General features: G+C 31.1%; 4 protein-coding genes across 4 annotated transcripts in view; 2 read left to right on the plus strand and 2 right to left on the minus strand.

Moving 5' to 3' along the window:
- LOC101511754 (heterogeneous nuclear ribonucleoprotein 1) overlaps nucleotides 1–741 on the plus strand; it is a 4,910-nt gene extending 4,169 nt beyond the window's left edge. The window contains exon 3 of the mRNA XM_073367847.1: nucleotides 1–741. This exon is cut by the window's left edge and continues 31 nt beyond it. Coding sequence (XP_073223948.1) covers nucleotides 1–360 — 360 coding nt within the window. The 3' untranslated portion in view covers nucleotides 361–741.
- A 1,932-nt stretch (nucleotides 742–2,673) lies between these two features.
- Nucleotides 2,674–11,558, minus strand: LOC101501999 (uncharacterized). Its single transcript, XM_012714388.3, has 24 exons — nucleotides 11,219–11,558; nucleotides 9,001–9,218; nucleotides 8,754–8,859; nucleotides 8,545–8,646; nucleotides 8,386–8,445; nucleotides 8,201–8,279; nucleotides 7,965–8,112; nucleotides 7,696–7,819; nucleotides 7,431–7,611; nucleotides 6,631–6,659; nucleotides 6,080–6,228; nucleotides 5,662–5,764; nucleotides 5,166–5,261; nucleotides 5,020–5,075; nucleotides 4,814–4,937; nucleotides 4,608–4,670; nucleotides 4,425–4,484; nucleotides 4,175–4,336; nucleotides 3,940–4,013; nucleotides 3,752–3,845; nucleotides 3,509–3,645; nucleotides 3,283–3,363; nucleotides 3,071–3,176; nucleotides 2,674–2,988 (listed from the first exon to the last, which is right to left on the minus strand). Exons 1-24 carry the CDS (start codon nucleotides 11,390–11,392, stop codon nucleotides 2,926–2,928), a joined length of 2,589 nt encoding a protein of 862 aa, XP_012569842.1. The 5' UTR covers nucleotides 11,393–11,558; the 3' UTR covers nucleotides 2,674–2,925.
- Nucleotides 11,559–12,704: 1,146 nt separating this feature from the next.
- LOC101512068 (cellulose synthase-like protein E1) lies at nucleotides 12,705–16,610 on the minus strand. Its single transcript, XM_004495249.4, has 8 exons — nucleotides 15,933–16,610; nucleotides 15,739–15,846; nucleotides 15,371–15,493; nucleotides 14,902–15,114; nucleotides 14,702–14,801; nucleotides 14,400–14,569; nucleotides 13,941–14,288; nucleotides 12,705–13,391 (listed from the first exon to the last, which is right to left on the minus strand). The coding sequence occupies exons 1-8, from the start codon at nucleotides 16,539–16,541 to the stop codon at nucleotides 12,840–12,842; spliced, it is 2,223 nt and encodes a 740-aa protein (XP_004495306.1). The 5' UTR covers nucleotides 16,542–16,610; the 3' UTR covers nucleotides 12,705–12,839.
- A 2,995-nt stretch (nucleotides 16,611–19,605) lies between these two features.
- LOC101512395 (protein unc-13 homolog) overlaps nucleotides 19,606–21,067 on the plus strand; it is a 4,171-nt gene continuing 2,709 nt past the window's right edge. Inside the window, exons 1-2 of the mRNA XM_004495250.4 lie at nucleotides 19,606–20,339; nucleotides 20,421–21,041. Of these exons, the coding sequence (XP_004495307.1) occupies nucleotides 19,791–20,339; nucleotides 20,421–21,041 (1,170 nt within the window). The 5' untranslated portion in view covers nucleotides 19,606–19,790. The remainder of the gene's footprint in view (nucleotides 20,340–20,420; nucleotides 21,042–21,067) is intronic.

Below are 21,067 nucleotides of genomic sequence, written 5' to 3' on the forward strand. Positions count from 1 at the left end.
AGTGGAGCTGCTGCATATGGGAATCAAGGTTATGGATATGGTGGCTATGGCGGTGGGTATGGTGGAAGTGACAGTTCTTATGGGAATCCAGGTGTATATGGTGCTGTTGGTGGGCGTACTGGGAGTGCTCCAAATAGCAATGCTAGTGGGAGTGAGCTACAAGGTAGTGGTGGCAGTGGCAGCTATATGGGCAGTGGCTATGGGGATGCAAATGGAAATTCTGGTTATGGAAATGCAGCTTGGAGATCTGAACAGGCTCAAGCATCTGGTAATTATGGGACTCCTCAGGGAAATGGTGGGCAAGTTGGTTATGGTGGTGGCTATGGTGGTGCTCAGTCTCGACAAGGCCAACAGCAGTAATTTTGATAGTTCAATCACTTGCTGGATCTTGAACTTGACTTGATGATCCCTGCCTATTATTCTTCTTAAAACATGAGCTCACAATGAATTCTTTCAGCGGCAAAGGAGTTACTCACGTTCATTATCCATACACAATGGGACTGGTTGGGTTGCTTGAATCCCAGTAGTTTGCAGTATTTGCTTTCCTAGTTTATTATAATAAGTAGTATGGTTGAAGAGATACTAGTTGCTACTTTCTATTTAGTATTTGTTTCTGCGTGTAGTTTTAAATTGCGTGTTTATGGTTTTAGTTGATCTGGGAATTTCCGTTCTTGTAGCATTTCAGCTATAGTATTATATTTCACCTTATATGATGGTTTGATGCAGCTATTTGTGTTGTCATTTTGGTGTTTTATTCTCTTTCCTCTAATAGGAAATCTTATTGCGTATGCACATGCTTTAATTGTTAGTAGTACAAGTAGAAATAAGATGATGTAGTCAAGGTATTTACTGATAGCGGTGGACACTTGGGTTGATCACTTCGTAATGGGTAGCGATAATGGTAGTGATAGTAAAAACTTTGAGGATGGCATAATCATTTTCCCCCTGTATTTGCACTTGTGTTGTACAGGAGGAGAGGTGCACCAGTATTGAAGTGGAAGCCAAGTGTCCACTCATGGCTAAGGAATGAACTTATTCAGTCTATTGTGTTTTTCTGAGCCAACGCATCATCAAATTCGCAGATTCCTGGCTTTTCAAGCGATAAAATTTCACAACCTTCAACCTGGTTTGTGGTGGCTGACAGAATTGTAGGGGATGATGGTTTGCAGCACATTGAGTAGATCAGTTGGCTGTGACTCGCTAGAATTTTGGCTTGAATTTTAGATATCTAGTTGAGTGTTACCTAAGATTTTGGCATGTGATAAAAAACTCATGCTTTGGAGAACTGTCTAAAACAATTTTACTGTGATAGGAAAAAAATTTACTAGTAGAATTGTATCATTACATCTTCATTCCTAGCACTTCTTTTTCAGTTTTAGCTTTTGTGTCACCTTTAAAGGTGTGAAATTGGTTGTGCTCTATATGGTAAGTGCCTTTCTGTCCAACCCTGCCTGAGGGTTTATACTGACATTGTTTGTATGTGAAAGTGCCATTTGTTCTTTATCATTCAATGTATTGTTACAGTCATTCTCTGGTAATATTTTTCTTCCTTTTGTTTTTATTTATGAATGACAGGCTTTCTTATACTAAAATGTTTTTTCCATATTTGTTGCTTCTTGAGTTCGAAAAAGCTAATAGGTGCTGCATGTTGTCCCATGCCATTTTTATAATTTGAACAGTTTTTTTTCTTCTTATAACAAATTCCTCTCTGTTTTGGTGTTCCTGCTCCATTTAATTCCCCAAGAATCATGTAAATCTTTACCTACAGAGACTACAGACAAACCCAAACACCTCTGTGCAATCCCACAGGTCACAATCACCTCTGCCATGGGGGTCGATCTGGTGGTGGCATTTGGATTTGTGGGTTTTACATTTGGGGTGGGAAGGGGAAGAGGATTGAGAAAAGGTGAGATTTTGTAGATGAGATTGTGTTTCTTTGACCGTTGTGAGTGGTGCTGTCTTTTTTCTGCCCGTGTTGGTGGTGAAATTGAAGCAGCCAAGGTGGACAAGGAGGATGACAAGCTAGGAACTTGTTGAAGTTGGCAATGGATGCCTTAAGTTGTGTTCAAAAAGATAACATTTTTAGTCTCTAATTTCTCTGGGTTTTTTTGAGTTTGTAGATGTAGATGTAGTGATTAGCTAGGAGGCTGTTATGGTTAATGAAAGATGGGGGTAATGGTGATTCATTTCATTGACAGATAAAGAGAGGAACATGCAGTGGTTTGTGAGAATGAGGCCACTGATAGGTTGGTAAAGGTACAAGGTAACAGAGGCAAAGGAGAAAGGGGAAGATGATCTAGGATTTTGATATGGTAAGGGTGTTGATGGTGAAGGATTAATTAATTAGTTAACTTTTTAAAAACTTCCAAAAATTGCTAAAATTCCCAGTGAATCTGTTGGTTCATGGTGAATAGGGCCTTGTTTTAGAGTTTCTTGGATTATAATGGTCACCCTTATATGTTATTATCGTTCATAGATGAGAAATGAGGAAAAAATTAATTGATCATGCTCTTGATGGACGTATATATTATATGGCCAGCAAAGTTATTCATGTAATAATATAATACTAGAGAAGTTTGTCTGCCTTGGTGTGTGCCATGAATTATCTAGCGTAAATATTTAAGAACTGCAACCCCTTGCTTTGTTTGTAGTTGGCTTTTCATTCTTCTCTCATCAAGCATGAGCGTGTGTGATTCCCTTTTATATATGAAAAAAATCTTACAAATGTAGCTGTTTGCCTCTCCGAAGACACAATTTAGCTCCTCTAGTTTAACGATGTTCAAGTGATAACAACAATGTTGTTTCTTTTCCTCTTTCTAATAATCAGAACAGAGAAATTTTTGAATTATTAAGAAATGAGATACTACATAGCACCACCGCCAACAAGTGAATGTATTTTGGTGGAATGAGTGAGGCTTGTGCTTATCAGGGCCAACTTTTGTATGGATCGCTGAATGTAGTAACGTTACCCGGGCGTGAGAAAACCACCTACATGGCAACATATAACCTATCATATCACTAAATGCTACAATTGTAAATTCCAAATTGCCTTTATAATGTAACAATGTACCTGATAATTCCCAAGTGTGCGTGACTTAAAACCCCCACCACAGTAATCAAAATAGTATTCCCAGGTTCTGATGAATTTTTCATTAAATCCAAGATCCAAAATTTCACTGACAGCATAAAAATAAGTTTACAACAATTAGTTAGTGTAAACATAGTTACTTGAATCATTCAAAATAGAAAAATAACTATGTTTGAATCAAATCAATAATATACCTCTGCCTTTCCAAGAAGTTTTTTCTCCACCATCTTAGTGTTTGATAGTAATGAATTCCCATGTTCTCAACATGCTCCACGCTACAATTAAAAGTATTCAGTTAATTATATTCATAACTAAAATTTAACAAGTTATTAGAATTCAACTCATCTAAACTTTTATCATTTAAAAAAAAAAGAAGAAATCAGCAGTAACACACACATTTATTATATATATATATTGTACCATAGTTTGGATGTGGATGCCATGGCTGATGTTATCCTACTTAGAGATGGTAGGCAGCCTCCTGGAAAAATATATTCCTTTATGAAATCAGAACTGCGCCTATACTCATCATAACGCTCATCCGGGATCGATATGAACTATATACAAAAACATAAATAAACCATCTTCAATAGTTAGCACCAATTTAAATACCAATAAACATTACATAAAAGTCATACCAATATAACTAAGGTAAATCAATACCTGGAGAACAAGAAGTCCATCATCTGCCAATAATGATTCACAACAACCAAAGAATTCTTCCATGTATTCATGCCCAACAGCTTCTATCATTTCACTGAAATATGCTTATACATTATGTAATCATATGTTGGAAATATTTATTATATGTGAATTTGAGTCTGCAAAATTAAAAATGAAAAATAGCTTACCAAGATATAATCCTATCAAATTTGTATGTCTTCGGCAATTGGCGGTAGTCACATAGAAGAAATTTGATATGGTCCTGTAACCATTATTTCATAACATTAAACATGAATTTGCTCATTAGTCTCTTACATTTTACCGTTTCTTGAGAATATGTCAGAAAATGAACACATTTTAATCATATTTTATATCTTTAAATCCATGACTTCATGAAAAATAATTAGCTTGTTTAATTAATACCTGAAGACCAGCATCTTGAACTCTTTTTTCTGCTAGCTTAAGTTGCTCCTTTGACAAAGTGATACCAGTGTATTTGCAACCAGTTTTTTTGACAACTTCAATAGCTAAACTTCCCCATCCACATCCAATCTCAAGAATTTCATGTTTTTTCTCTATTTTAGCCTTGATTTATTTCAGGAAAAAAATTAGATATTTTGCTAAAACATAATCCAAAATAGAAAAAGAACTAATAGAGACCAAACTCACTCACTTTTTCAATCAGAAGAGATATTTTTCTCATTTGTGCATCTTTCAAGTCTTCATCTTCATTCTATCAGACAATTTAAAAAGAAATAAAGAACAAAAGTATTAATCACATACTAGAAAAATTTATTTAGTAGTATAATATTTGCATGAAATTTGAGCTCAAGCATCAAATAATTGTTGTTCTTACCTTGAACACTGCACATGAATATGTCATAGTTTCATCCAAGAAAATTGCAAAGAGTTCATTACTCTACAAAGACCAAAGAAGAATATGTTGGCTTAGTTTCAAGAACTTCAAAAAATCATAGAAGGGCTCCGTCCGGAGTAAAGTACAAGCAAAAAGATACATGTACTTATTCCTTGAAAATGACTTAATAGTGGTCTTTATTATACCAGATCATAATGCCTAGAAATGTTTCTGCGAGCTTGTGTGAGAGTATTTTTCCTTGAGACATGATCCATGAAGAACTTTGCAGATGTCAAACCAGCAGTAAATAAAATTGGTGTCCACCAACCCCTAAACACACATAAGAAGAGTTTTTGTAATGCAAATCCAATTAATAGATTAATGTAAGGTTCACTTCATCATATCAACTTACCTACTCTTCTTCAATTTTGAGTTGGATGCATTTAAATCTCTGTTGGCTATTAGAACCTGCATTAACAATACCAAGGTACATGGAAGTAAAGAGAAAAATCTCAGAAGTGACAACTCTGTATAAGATTTGGATGAGTATATACCTACCAAGAAAAAATTTAAGAGACCTTCATCTTTATCAACAAATGAAAAGTCTCCATTGATGTATGCATCTGCAAGGCCTAAATCTGCTTGCGTCATGACCTGGCAAACAAGTACAGATCATTAAAGGTCGGTTTCAATTGAGTTATTTGAGTTTATCTATTGACGTAAACATGTGTGAGACTGCTTGTAAGAACTTATGGAAATAACTTATGACATGTCTATAAGTTGTTTTCAATTTATTTCCTTAGACTCTCCAATCATAACTTACGAAAATATATAGTTTAATGTTTATAACTTGTACTAAAACAGATCGACTTTATTTTATTTTTGCTATAGAAATAGCTTGCACACTAGCACTTATATGATAAAAGCTTAAGCTGTAAACACTTAATTAAGCTGTATATCATTGCATGACAAAGATAAGCATGTCTTGTCACTTCTACAGCTAGAAGGACATCAATCAATGAACCTAGTACTTGCAAAATTTAGAAGCACATACCTTCCAATAAAACTGAGGATTGTGAACTCTCAAAACACTCTTTGGAGAACACATTTTCCCAGTTCCCTCAAAGGTAAACATTGTTCCTCCTTCCTCCAATAAGCTATAACACCTCAAGGTAAAATGTATCCGTAAATAAACTCAATAATTTTTTACATGTCTAATTTATAAAATGTATCAGTAACTCAAGCTTTGAAATAAAAAATTTATGCTAAGGTCAATCTAGAGCATAATATCAAAACAAATGATTATTATATATTTTTTTTAAGGAATAGCAATTCCAGTAGATCCTCAAAATAATTTAGGATGGCCCTGCTTCAAATATGCTCATATGAGAAAAAGATCTTAGCCAAATGTAGATAGAGCTTGTGATGATAATTCATATTAAAAATGTACACACTAAAAGAAGTGAACTCACGTTAAAGAACCAGTAGTAATAAAGCAACTGAGGAATCTAGTCACAAAGAGGCGTGCTCCAAGTTCCTTCCAAGAAGGTACCATGTGTATTGGGTTGGTCAGAAGGGCACAACATCTTCCAAGAATACCATGAGCTGCAGCCATGCCAGCCTGAAAGTTCATTTTGCAAAGGAGTTTCTGTTAAAGCATTGAGATTTGAGATGTACACCAACAATATTTTGTGATCTAAATTGAGTGTAATTTTGTTGTTTAAGTTACCTTTGCATGGATTATGGCAACCCATACTTTATAAAGTGGTTTAAGACTTTGTAGTCATGGTTAATTGATAGGGTGACAAATCACCATATTGTGCTGTTATTTATTTTTTTATTTTTATATATATATATATATATATATATATATATATATTGTACCAGAAATAATATTTTGTGTGTGAATGAAAGTGATATCATGTTTCTAAATTTTTTAAAGAAGCTAACAGTTTCTTTTAGGCTTGTTATTTATCAGTGAAAATTACATTTCTTTTTTCATTATAAACTAAGCTTTAATTACCTTTAATCCATCTTCATGAAATCCATAACCTGACATGTATAATGAAATACATATAAATTTCTAAACATAATAGGTATACATTAGTAATAATTATACACACATATATAACCAACAAATGATTTCCTCTCAGACTGATATCTCTCTTATCTCTCTCTAATCACTTGTTTCTCTCTCACCCATCACCCTTCTCTACCTCTCTTCTCTCTTTCTATTTTTCATTCTCTTCTCTCTCTACCTATCTATTATCTCTCGCCTTTCTCTTTACTCTCTCTCTCTCTCCATCCTCTTTTTATCCTATTTATTTTTTATTAATATTTGCATTCATAAACAATCTCTTTCTCTCTATATATATATCAATAAATAATTTTATAATAAAAAATATATTATTTTATCTAGTACATACATATATCAAATAAGATGAGGTGCAAAATTGTTTGTCTTTATATTGTTCTGTCTAATACTTATTACCCTTAAGGTTTTTGGTGAATATGTGGTGTCTAAACTACTTATGTGCTTTCTTAGACCAATGCGGAGACCGGCCTCAATAGTAAATGTCAATGGTTGTGCAAGTGCATGAAGACTAACACTTGAAGGGGATTAAATAATTATAGATCAACTTGAGGGGTTTGAGCTATCAAGTGTTAGTAACAACATTCAAGGGAAGTAGACATGTTGAGCAACATATAAGAGAGACGACAGCCCATATTTCCAATTTGGAGATCTCTCAGGTGATTTAAGCTCCCCTCGTGATTCGATAATGATTAAAACTTTTGATGTCAAGAAAATAAGCAAGAATGTACCTTGGTAGGCTCCAGAAAACCAGATTCTTCTTTTCCCTTGAATACTGTCAAGCTCTGCTGAAGCTTTGTATGCAGCAACTGATGGAACCGGGTGTCCAGTTGACCACTTAAGCAATGTATTTTCTGGTACATGATCTGGATTCAGAGTTACAAAAAAGGGTTTACCTGCTTCTTCAATATTCTGCAAAATTAGAATCAATAGTAATTTACCTACTTTATCAACATACAATCATTCATGAACCATGATCAATGCATTTTTACCAACCTGAAGAATGTTTAGCCAGTATGTCACACAAACTTTGTTGTTGGTACTTCCTAGAAAATTCCATGCACTCCATGCTGCTGGGTTTTGTGGCATTAAACTTTCATCTCGATGAAGAAAAATATCACTGCCAATACATATCAATGAACAATTATACATTGGTTGGACTTAGACAACAAAAAAAATTCTCTGACAGCATCTTATATTTTTAAGCATCAATAACATTAACATTCATGAAGATAAAGTGATATCTTAATTACTAGTACTTTTACCTGTATGCATATTGAAAAGCACCAATAATTCTTCTCTCATCATATGTTGCTTCATCTCCTAATAATCTCAAAGCATCAGGTGCATGTATTGCCATTATGCATCCATCATACATTTCTTCAGAACCATCTTTGCAGTGAACAACACATCCTGCAAAAGTGTTTCAAGAGTACTTGTTACTAGAACACCATTCAAGGAATGGAGAAAGTAACAAGGGTTGAGAATTAAGATTACTTACCATTTTCAGATGCTGAAACCAAATCCACCTCACAATTAGCTACTATTTGACTACCATTACTCTGAAGCTCTTCTTTAACCTGATTTTTTAACATCATACAGTTAATGACTTAGTATCATAATCATATAGTTTTTTTTACTAACATCATATATTTCATACATAGTATCATAATCAATAAATAGCACCTTCTTAACATAATTCTGCGATCGCCATTTGACAGTTAGCCACTGTGGTCTGCCAAAGAGCTGCAGAGAGGATCAAGATAATCAATAAGTAATCTTTAATTTATTTGGATAATAATCACTATATAAATCTTGAAGTGATTCAATTTTTTGTCATAGTACCTGAAGTAGATGGTGATTTCGACAGAATGACAGAACTGAGAAAGCAGAAAAGCTTAAAACTCCTTCATAAGAGCATGACCAAATGGAACCACAAATTGGAATCTAAAAGTGTTTAATGTGATAAATTAATGTACACTTAACAAATAATAAATGCTGATATTTATAGAGTAAACAAAAAAAACTAGTCTAATATATATAATTGAACTCACAAGATAGGCTTTCTGAAATAATTCTGAGTAACCTCTTGACTTGAGGAATTGCCCCAATGACTCGTTGTGATCAATTTGTAGGTTATTTTCAATCATGGCAATATAGCTGCATTGATATGTTATTTGTTAACTTAAACTATGCATGAGAAAAAATGAGTGCAACATATTAATCTATGTACTTTTTCTGGTTTGAAGCATTTTTAACAAATAAATAAAAACTAAACACATAATGAAGGTAACAACTTGCCTTATAGCATCATCTTTGAATTTGATAATTTCCCTAATCATTTGCCAAAAGTATGGATTCAAAACATTTCTCTTCTGTGCAAACAAGCCGGACAAACCGTTTCTGCTGCCCCATTCGCAGCCTCGACCTTTGTCGAGGCTGACGGAAAATGACATGTCTGATAATTCCATATCAACTCCAAGACTCTCAAAGAATTCCATCATATTAGGATATGTGACCTGTTCAATACACCATGTTACATTGTGAACATCCTCACAAGCATTTACAGTAATTTCATAATATAAATTGATCCATTTCTATCTACACAAATCCATTCAATAACTAAAATATTCAAGATCAAGCTAGGATACTTTTAAAATGCATGCCATATTGTATACTTTTAATAATTTTTTGTGCCAGATATTTTTTGATTTACAAAGTATTGTGATGATGATTTCATCTCCAGTTATCTGCTTATCATACTATAGTATGTAGTTCAAATAGTAAAAGTTATATGGTCTAAATTTTTTTCATTTCATGGCTTATCATCCAAGCATAAAAGAGTAACAAGCGTATATACTATTAAGTAGTTAATTCAGTTTTAATGCGTGAGTTAGTTAGTTTTGTTTGTTAAAATACATGACTTGATTATGTGAATAAATAAGCTTGGTGTTAGTGGTTGTATAAATACATGACTTGATTATGTGAATAAATAAGTGCAGTACATTACAATTAAATTAGTTTTCTCTCCAAATTTCCTTTTGTTCTTAAATTTTCAATAAGTGATAGTGTCTATTAAGGTTGTAACATATACAACAAAAGCATGGTCTCCCTCGCTAGTACTTCTTTCGATGTTAAATATAAGAGAAAGTGAATCAACAAATATTATTATATTTAGTCCAAATTTTGAATCAAATATATAAATTTTTATTGGCTAAATTTTCTCTTATATTTAAAATCAGGAGTAGCTTGAATCGTATAAATATTGATGTATTTTTTAAAAGAGAAGTTAATCATTTATCTAATACTTCTTTCGAAATAAAATATAAATAAAAAATATTACTAAAAATTAATATATCTAATTTTAATTTAAAATTATTATATATATTAACTTTTCAATTATTTGTATTTTATTGTAGAGGGAGTACTCTGCCTCTTATGAGAAGAAAAAAAAAGTGAAGAGCCTATATGGAATGAATTTTGGCTATTTACCACGGAGCTTTCATATTTTGTTGATTAATATTGCAAAATTAAACTTACGAGTATATAATTAGTACTAGTACGTAGCTGTCCTAAAAATTGTGAGTAGTGTCCTCTTAATCAAAATATTTAATTGGTCCGAAGGAACTGTCACGCCAGTACCACTAATGGGGCCCACAGGCAACGAGTCATATTAGCCAAAGTGTCGTATACTAATGGGGGGCCCAAAGACTATATTATCATTTTCATCCCTTAAAATATAGAATATTACGAATTACTTAAATACTAATACTTTAAAACAATTAATGATTTTTTTCGTAATTTTCTTGAAAATGTGTTAACGATAGTGATTGACACTTGTTTTATTTTATAAGATAAAATAAAAAGGCGCTTTGTTTTTCTTCGTGTTCTTGTCATTATAATCCTAAAAAGAAATGATAATTATATAGTTTTTTAATAAACACAGAATCTGTGACGTTCAAGTGTGCCTTAACTAGTATAATTAGAAAGTACAAATGTTAACTAACAAAAATATTCTGTAAATGCAACCAAATGTGAAAACCGAATCAAAACTTCTCAAATCCTCATCTAGCTAAGTGTTCTTTTCAAACAAACAAAAATCACATGTAAGTGTTATTAATTACTAATAACAGCTAAACATCTAGTTAAACAACGTGATAGAACAGGCAAAAAGATAAAGGTGCTATGCAATTCACAACAAATTCACACTGCATCATAGGATAATAATAAATAAAAAAACACAATGACAAATTCTTTTTGAACGACACTATACAGCTGTTTCAAAAAATTGATATAATTAATGAATTAATTAATTATACTCTCTTTGAAAGGATTTAAAAAACAACCCAAAACTTCGTTCCACTGTTTTGGATAATGTGATACAAATGTTGAATCCAAGATTAATTATTGTAGCTGAATCTGAACTTATAAAACAGCTACCAGATAATTAAGCAAAATCCTAATGAATTATGAAAAATGAAGCATAACAATAAACAAGAATAAAGTAAAAATGAATTACCCGGTTGAAGACCATGAAACCAAGGTCCAAATCAACACCATCAGCATTAACAGTTTTTGCATGACCACCCAAGTAATTTTCCTTTTCATAGAGAACCACATTCACACCAGCTTTGGCTAACACATAAGCTGAAACCAAACCACTAATTCCACTACCAACCACTGCAACTCTCATTTCTCTCTCTAAACCTTATCTTCTCTCTTCAATGAGAATTTTGAGAACAACAACACAATTAACAATGTGAAAGAAATAAACAAAAATAATGTGTTTACTTAAATGGACTAGGCATTCGTGGAACTCAATCCTCCACAAAGAAGTGAGTGAACATAGAAGAAGACTGTGACAACTAGAAAGAAAGTACAATATAAATATATTATTTATATTGCTAACTTTATTTCTTTGACAAAATAATTCTAACATAAACAGCAAGACTATTCCATAATTACTCAACAATTTGCAATTAATATTGTTTAAGAAAACAAAATATTTTTCTTGGTTCTTACCAATGAAGGTAAACAAAACAAATACTCCAAAAAGGCAGAAAATAATAATAATTAATAACAATAATAGTAATAAATAACGATAATAATATAATAAAATAATAATAACAATAATAGTAATAAATAATAATAATAATAATAATAATAATAATAATAATAATAATAATAATAATAATAATAATAATAATAATAATAATAAAAAAGAAATAGTAGTTGAATTTTCGTAGTGAGGTGTCTGTCGGTTAAGAAATGTTACTGACCAACAAGTGCTGCAGCTGCCGCTCCACCTGTCCCTGTCCGGAAATAAGTTCTCTTGGATTTGGTTTTAGGTAACTCTTACGGTCTTACCTATTTTAGAATAAAATTGATCATAAAAATAAATTCTTAAAATTAATTTAAATTTAATAAAAAAATAAATATAAAATCATTAACGATATATAATTTAAAAGTAAAGAATCTCAACCTTCTTTATTAATAGGTAAATATAATTTTTGAATTGTAAGTCGATGTTCCAATAATTATTGAATGTATTTAAATTACAAAAAATATATTTAAATATATCATTTTGTTAGTTATTTTAATTATTAAATTTTTTAAATAATTAATTTAATATTTAAATATAATTTTATCAATCATTTTAACCAATAATTTAATGGATCGATGTGATGAATTGTATGTAGTCAAATAAAGTTGCAGTGTATAGTAACTTTTGAATTCTCATAAAATGGAAATGCTTTACATGACGAGAGAGATATAAAGATCTCATCGAGTGTTGTGGTAAAAATAAAATCCAATCATTTAAATTCATTAAGCACTCGTATTTTGAAAAACAATGAATTTAGTGAGTAGGTGAGGGGACCAAGAATGGTTTTGTTGAAGTCTGTTTTGCATGTGTTGCCATTAATTTGATGCCGGTGGTCACTTTGCATAATATTATTATTACCGCATTCACAATGAGAACAATAATTGTTTCACAACCAAGTAAATAAGTGGGATCAAAATTGCCTCATAGGCTTATTTCATTTTACATAATAGTTCTTAACAATCACTTAATTTCATCCAACATCCCTCAACTTTGCTGTAGGAATTTGGTCATATATTTTGTCATAAAGAAGTGACCATTATACCTTCCTTACTAAAGCATACACAGCACAAGTGATAATTGTGGCCAAGACATTAGATATTGCAACTACTGAATGAGAAATGCGTCCTTTATCTTTCCTTATAACAATCCCTTCAATGATTGGATAGTTGACAACAATTATATAAGCCACAAGGAAAAGTTGTATGAACATCTTGTCCAATTCTCCCAATGACAACACTCTATAGATTCCCCCTATGAAGCAAAATATGTTGATGGTAACAAGTGTAACCATTGGTACAAGAAACATGTTTGATGTTCTAAAGTCATATTTGTCCATTTCATAAAGCATAGTTTGTTCCTCATCTTTCACTTTGTTGGTTGGCAAGAAACTAGCCTCTCTTAATCCAAATTCCTTCATTAGACAATCTAACAATCCATATAAATGAACTGATATTGATCTCATCATCCACATCCTTTGCTCTATTATCCATGATCTGAATGTTCCTCCAGTTGAAAGGACTTCAACTAAAAGTTTGGTGAGAGCTGATACATAGATGTATGCAAAAATGAAGAATGATGGTTCTGAGACCTGAAAACCAATAGATTTTTGAAAAAATATATACAATATTTGAACCAAATACAATCAATTCAAAGAGAAATAAGGAAAGTAGATCTGTTTGGATAAACAAATTAACTAACCAATATAAATATAAATGCTTATATATAAGTTATTTTTTAAAAAAAATTAAATTAAATTGTTTTCATATACGATATAATTTTTATAAGTTATCTTGAAGAAATTATAAAAATAAGTTAAAAAAATATTATGGCATGTCATAAGTTGGTTCCATAAACTCTCTCAAAGAGACTCATAAATGTTTATTTCAATAGATAATCTCAAATAAGTCAATACAAACAAACTTTTATTTTTATAACAAAAAATAAAGTCAAACTATTTTTATATAAACTATAAATTATTTTTATAAATTAGTCTGGGCAGTTCATGAAAATAAGTTAAAAACAACTTGCCAAACATGTCATAAGCTGTTTTTTTAAGCTCTTTCAAATAATTTCACAAAATGTGTATGCTGACAGATAAATTCAAATAATTGAATTCAAAGATATTGTTAGTTGTTACCTTAGGGTATAGAGGAATTCCAGATAGTAGACAAAGCTGAGGGACAATAGCAAAACACCAAAGAGGTAAACAATATAGAGGGAAACATGTAATGTATGAAAGAGAAAGTCTGTGAGGAAGATACATCCTTAAAGGGCAATTAATAAGAGGACAAAACTTGGTGAAACCATTTTCAAGAAGTCCAGAGCTCCATCTAGTGCCTTGAATTAGTAAATCATTCAAATTAGTGGTACTGTTTCCAAGGAACTGTGGCTTAGGTGGATCACAGTAAACTGAATTCCAACCATTGCAATTTAGCCTGATTCCAGTGTGAACATCTTCACATACAGTACCATATAAGAAGCCAACCTGTGATCAAGCATACAAAAATATATATATTAAATAAAATAAAATTGAAGTGCATTATGTATGTTGGATAGATTAATTAAATAATTTTTTATAATTATAAAATATGCATACCTCTTTACCCCATTTAGTTCCAGTTTCATAATTACAAGAAGCCAAAAGCAAAGTCTCTTGTACAGGCAATTCACTCCCAACAGTGACTAAATTTGTACTGTCTTTTTGCTTTAAGGATTTGATGAACTCATTGGATGTGCCAACATATTCTTGGAGTTCAAAATCAGTGTCTAACATTCAAAACATAGAGTATAAGTATGTATTTTAAAATCCTGATACTAGAAGTATGTATCTATGCAAAATTACAATATGTCATATCAATTAAAGTAATTGAATAAATCATAATTCACCATGCTCTATACCTTTATTCTTGTAATTCCCATATAATGATTCCCTTTTAATATAGAATCCAGTGCCAGACAATAAGGGGCCCTTAAGTCCATCCATACCTTGCCATAAAACCTGAATTTGTGACCAAAATAAAAAACACAGTTAAGAATTCCACATGGTCATTTTGAAGATATAGATTATATGCAATTATATCAAAAGTTGAAGTGTCTACTTTATAAGTTGCTCGGTGCTGACTATCATATATGTCATTTTTGCTTATATTGTGAAATTTCTGAGGGAATTGAACAAAAGCAAGTGAAGGTGATATCTTGGGATCAAGGTGGAAACACAGTGCTTGTCTTGCAGAAGCTGGTTCACTGCAGAACATGTCACAATCCAGCACTAGTATATATGGAGAATTGCTAATCACTCCAGAGACACGATACTGCAAAAATAATATGTATATTTTATAAGTAATCAAATCGGATAGTTGATTGCAAATCTTCAAAAATGCTAGAAAATGATCTTGTATTCTATCATGGTTTTAAACTGCAATTAAAGTCGCGGTTGCTGTTATACTACAAATTTTTTATATTGTAGTAAAAAGCAGACAAATAGCGGCCACAATTGCGGTTACAGACCTCAATTTAAACCGTGCTAAACAGAATTTCAAGAGAGATGTTAAAGATAGAGAATGTTACAAGGGCATTGAGGGCTCCAGCTTTGAAATGATGAGGATGAGAAGGCTTTTTCTCACGGGAAACATAAACAAGTAATGGCAATTTCACTTGCTCTATTTCACCACTGCCATTTTCTTCTATCACCTGCCACCAATAAGTATTTATACAGAACATTTACATGAGGGAGAACATAAGTATTAAGACAAAGAAAATAAGTATTATCCTTAATTTCATAAGTTGTGCAAACATACAATTTTGATAACAACTTATTAATTATCATATCCTAGCAACTTTATTGCAAACACCAAATAATTGAATTTTGCATAAGCTAATTAAACTTCAAACTAGTCTATTTTCAGTTTGAATATTTTGTATATGAAACATTATACCTCTACAATAGACGGATGATTTTGACCTGTTACACCATTAGTATCTCCAGAGTGATCGTGATCTTCTTTCACTCTCATTAAACCTTCTTTAAGAGCCTCATATTTTTCCTGAAAGAAAAATTGACATCATATATAAAACAAGTATTCTTCCTAAAAATTGACATCATAGAATTAAACAGCGATTTAGAATCTACCTTGATCATTCTCTTATATGCAAAAAAGTCAACATCCCCACAAAAATCAGCACTATCATTCTCTGAATCATTAAAGTAAGCCTCAGGACACCTACACAAAACTCTGTATCTTACACAAAAAGGAATCCACCACTTTGCAAACTTCAAACCCTCCTTCATAGCATTCAATGTAATATTTGAACCACCATCATCAGAAAGATAGACATGAAGTTTCTGAGGTGGATAATCCAATGCCATAGCTGATAAAACAGTATTGACAACATCCAAAGTAGGTTCCTTAGTTGGATCAGCAGTGCATATAAAGACATCAATGTGTGGAAGTTGATCATTTTCTGGTAATCTTTCTGGAAAGACAGTTCTTGTAATTGGGTGCCAACGAAATGATTGGTCTAGAATCCATAAAAAGGAGAGAATGATTTCAGATGAGAAAAGTAGAAGGTAAGGTAGTAATAATGGTGTTTGTGAGTTATGAAAAAGGAAAGAGAATCTGTAATAAAGTAAGAAACATAAAGCTATGGAATGGAGGAGTATGTGTAACCTATTGGTGAAAATGAAAGAGTTGTTGACATGGGTGGCATTAAGTGGAAGAGTTTCCTCCATTGAACTCATAGTATGGTTGAAAGGTTTATGGAATTAGAATGTGAATGTTGTTCACTCAATTTTAATATTGAAATATGAATGAATAGAAAAGTTTTATAGTGCAAGTAGACATAGAAGCCACTAATACAGACTAGGAAGAAACAACGTGTTTGACTAGAAATGGAAATATGTTGAGATTGTTATATCCGACAAATCATTGTTGAAGCCGCCTTTCATTCTCTTGCTCTTTTCAAACTTCTAACTCCTTCCACATAAAACATACAAGTCAGAGAATATATATATTATATTTGATATTAAATATCAATAAAATTGAATAAAAAATACATATGTTTAATTGGAATAAATACATTTATTTTATTATTATTATTATTATTATTATTATTATTATTATTATTATTATTATTATTATTATTATTTATATTTAAGACGAGAGTATAATGTAAGAGGATATCAAATTTTAGTGTAGTCTTCTTTTTTTCTAACTTTTTATTTTATTCTTTTTTACCCGATCAATTAATTGAATAGATTCTATTCTACTTACTTGAATATGAAAGAGGTATAAAGTTTTGGTGTAGTCCATTTTATTCAAATTTTACATTTCATTATTAAAAAATAAAATAAAATTACATTTCATTTAAATGTTTAATTTATAGTTTTTTTTAGCTAATTTTTATATAAAAACAATCACATAAAAATTTATAACTTCAATTCTTTTTTGATTAATTGTAAATTTCAGTGTTTATCACTTAAAACGTAAATAAAACTCCTCATTAATATTAAGCACTTGATCATAAATAAATATAATTTCCATAGACAAAAGAAAGAGATAAGAGAAAAGAAAGGAAAAGAGGTAAGAAAGTCTTGAAATGAGAAATAGATCACACTTAGTTAATATTTTTTGTAATGTAATCTCATATTGTACTTGAAGATCAAATAATTATTATTTTGTGTTCGGTACATGGGATTATATGTTATTTGGTGTTTTGTTTGGAGCCTATTAGTTTTTTAAATAATTTTTAAAACTCAACAATTACCAAATACATTATAGGTTGTTTTTTAAAATGTTTTTTTTTTAGTTTAATTATAAAATACACTTACAAAACTGTATATGAAATGTTGCTAGTTTTTTTCGATTGGCACTTTTTATCATTATAAATTATTTGAATTTAATTTATTTCCATGCATTTTTTTTGGATAAGATTATTCATCTCTTTTTTTCTTCATATAAATTATCTCTTTTTCTGTGAATATAAAGTTACAAATATTATGACATTTAATCATATAAATTAATTTATGTAGATACCATCAAACACACTATACATATAACATTAAAATATAATATCAATGATTATGTTATAATAGGAGGATCACAAAAAGTTGGATTAGTCAAATGTATTCAAACTCAATTCTAAAAATATTTGAAGAAAGTTTATGGAAGTGATAACCTAACCCAAACTTGAATAATATATATTACATGAATCAAATATTTTCTAAATAATTTAAATAAATATATTCAGGTGATAACATGTATCGTATTTGGCATGGGATACACACTAGTGTTATTAAATTAATATTATGTTAGTTTTTTTGTATTTGAATTCAAGAGTTCGATATTAAAACTCTTTTAGTGTCTCATAATTTCATGAGTTTTTCGAGTTTGAACATAAAACCTCATTCTTAGAACTAATTAGTAGTTATGTTTATTTTTTAAGTTTGAACATGAAATATCATTCTTAAAATAAATTTACATCTCTATTCTAAAATAAATTTTGAGTCATTCAAACCAAACATACTCTCAATATATCAACATCAATTTTAGATCTCTATAATTAATTTTAAATATTTATTCAAATATTTTAAAGTTTAAAATTATTTTTGGATAAAATAAATTTTTATTTAAATATGTTAATTTTAAATATATAAATAAGATAAATATTAAATAATATTAAAAATGTAATAAATTTAAAATAAAATCTTAACTCTTTTATTTAAATATTTTAACATTTTAAATTATTAAAAAAAGTTAAATCAGATAAATAAATTTTTTAAAAAATAATTTTTAATATTTTAATATATATATATAAATAAAATGAAATTAATTTATTTTAATATATAAATAAAATTAATAACAAAAATAATTTAACAAATGTGCCACATCATCAAAAATAGTGGAGACCAAAAAGATTCAAAGAATTAGTTAATAAGGGGACAAAAAACCAATTTTAGTAACGAGGGATTAAAAGTTAACAAGTTCTACGGAACAATAAAAAATAGGGTGCGTATCAGTATTACGTATTATGAATTTTTTTGATCAATAATTTTTTTTAATTTATCCACGTATGTATTACTATAGTATTTATTATAATTGACTAAATTAAATTTTTTGATTGATATATGACATATACTTCAACTTTTGGTGATTTAATTTTGATAATATCAAAATATGTTAATTTTCAATACACCTCCTTAAAAGTTTACAAAATAGGAGTCTAAATAGTTAATTTTCAATACCCATATTTTTTAATATGAGTCTAAATAGTGTGTATAAATACTTGATGAGGACTATTAACAACCTGTTCTCTAACACACATTTTTTAATGCATTATCTTTAATTGATTGAAATTCATATAAATTCTACTAAATTATATAAATCTCATATAAATTTAAATTTAGTAAGATACATATAAATTTTAATTAATTAAAAAATAAATATTAAAAATTATATATTAAAAAATATGTTACTTTACATTAATTAATGATACTTGAGAGCATCCAATTCTTCCTCTGAGTTAGGAATATGCCGTCGCACAAGAATGACAATAATTAAAAGATAATGCCACCTGTTTGAGCTTAAAGAACAGAAAAAGTGACAACAAGAACAAAGAGACCATCAACTAAAACCAAAACACTTATCGATTTAGTAAAAAAAAAAAAAAGCAACAAATTATTTCTTTTTGTATATATTGTTTTGGAGAAAAAAAGATGCAAAAATCGGTAGCTTCTGTTTTACGAAAGGAGGATAGAATACATTACACGTACACCACACATAACATGATTCTCGTATTCTTCGCAAATGACAACGTTGGCAAACTCATAATCACACATGAAACTGCTGTCACGTTAAACTAACAACATAACATTCCTTTTAAGATCGACAAAAATGCATTTCTCCCTCCCTCACCCTCTCCCTCCTGACATTTCAAATAAATAAATATCAAACACCTTGCCGCCACCACCGGTTTTCTGACCCACCGGCGAATGGGTCAGCATAGCCGCCGGGAGTCCTACCCTTCTGTGTTATCCTCACGTCTCGATTTCCACCAACGCCGTCTCGAAACTATCGCCGGAGAAGACCTTCAATGGCCGTTCGAAAAGTTGGAAGGTCTGAGCGCCGACGATGTGAGGGAAACAGCCTACGAGATCTTCTTTACGTCTTGCCGATCATCGCCGGGATTCGGTGGACGTCACGCGCTGACATTTTACTCAAATCATGAGAACAATGGAGGCGGAGGCGGTGATGGAGGAAAGTCGAACCAGGTGGTGACGAAGCCAACGAGTAGGGTGAAGAGGACGTTGGGTTTGAAGCTTGTTAAGAGGTCGCCTTCGAGGAGAATGGTGGGTGGCGGTGTATCTTCAACACCGTCGTCTCCGGTGGGTGGAGCTGTAAGTCCTTTGTCGAACACGGTGCCTCCATTTAGACCGCGCCGCCCCATGACTGCCGCAGAGATAATGAGACAGCAGATGAGGGTAACGGAACATGATGATAATAAGTTGCGCAAAACTCTCTTGAGAACCCTCGTTGGTCAAGTATGTTCTACAATAATTTTAATTTATAATAATATATTTCAATTCATTTGAGGAATATAAAAGTTAATTAATTAATTTCAGATGGGAAGGCGAGCAGAAACAATAATTCTACCCTTGGAATTGCTTCGACACCTTAAGCCATCAGAATTCAGTGATTCACAAGAGTACCATATGTGGCAAAAGAGACAACTCAAAATCCTTGAAGCTGGACTACTCCTAAACCCTTCACTCCCTTTAGAAAACAACAACACATTTGCCTCACGCCTCAGAGACATTATACATAGTAGTGACTCCAAACCAATAGACATTGGTAAAAATTCAGATACAATGAGAACCCTTTGTAACTCTGTTGTTTCCTTGACATGGAGAAGTCACAATGGCACTCCAACTGATGTTTGTCATTGGGCTGATGGTTTCCCTTTCAATCTCCATCTCTATACTTCTCTTCTTCACTCCATTTTCGATATCAGGGACGAAACACAAGTCCTTGATGAAGTTGATGAGCTTCTTGAACTAATCAAGAAAACATGGTCTACATTGGGTATCACATTGCCTATTCACAATATATGTTTCACTTGGGTTTTGTTTCAACAGTATGTAGCTACTGGACAGATGGAACCTGACCTTCTTTCTGCATCTCATGCTATGTTGACTGAGGTTGCAAATGATGCCAAGAGGGAGAAGGATTCTCTCTATGTAAACACTCATTCTTCTGTGTTGACATCAAT

Source organism: Cicer arietinum, chromosome 4 (genome assembly GCF_000331145.2).
Source record: "Cicer arietinum cultivar CDC Frontier isolate Library 1 chromosome 4, Cicar.CDCFrontier_v2.0, whole genome shotgun sequence".
Lineage (NCBI taxonomy): Eukaryota > Viridiplantae > Streptophyta > Magnoliopsida > Fabales > Fabaceae > Cicer > Cicer arietinum.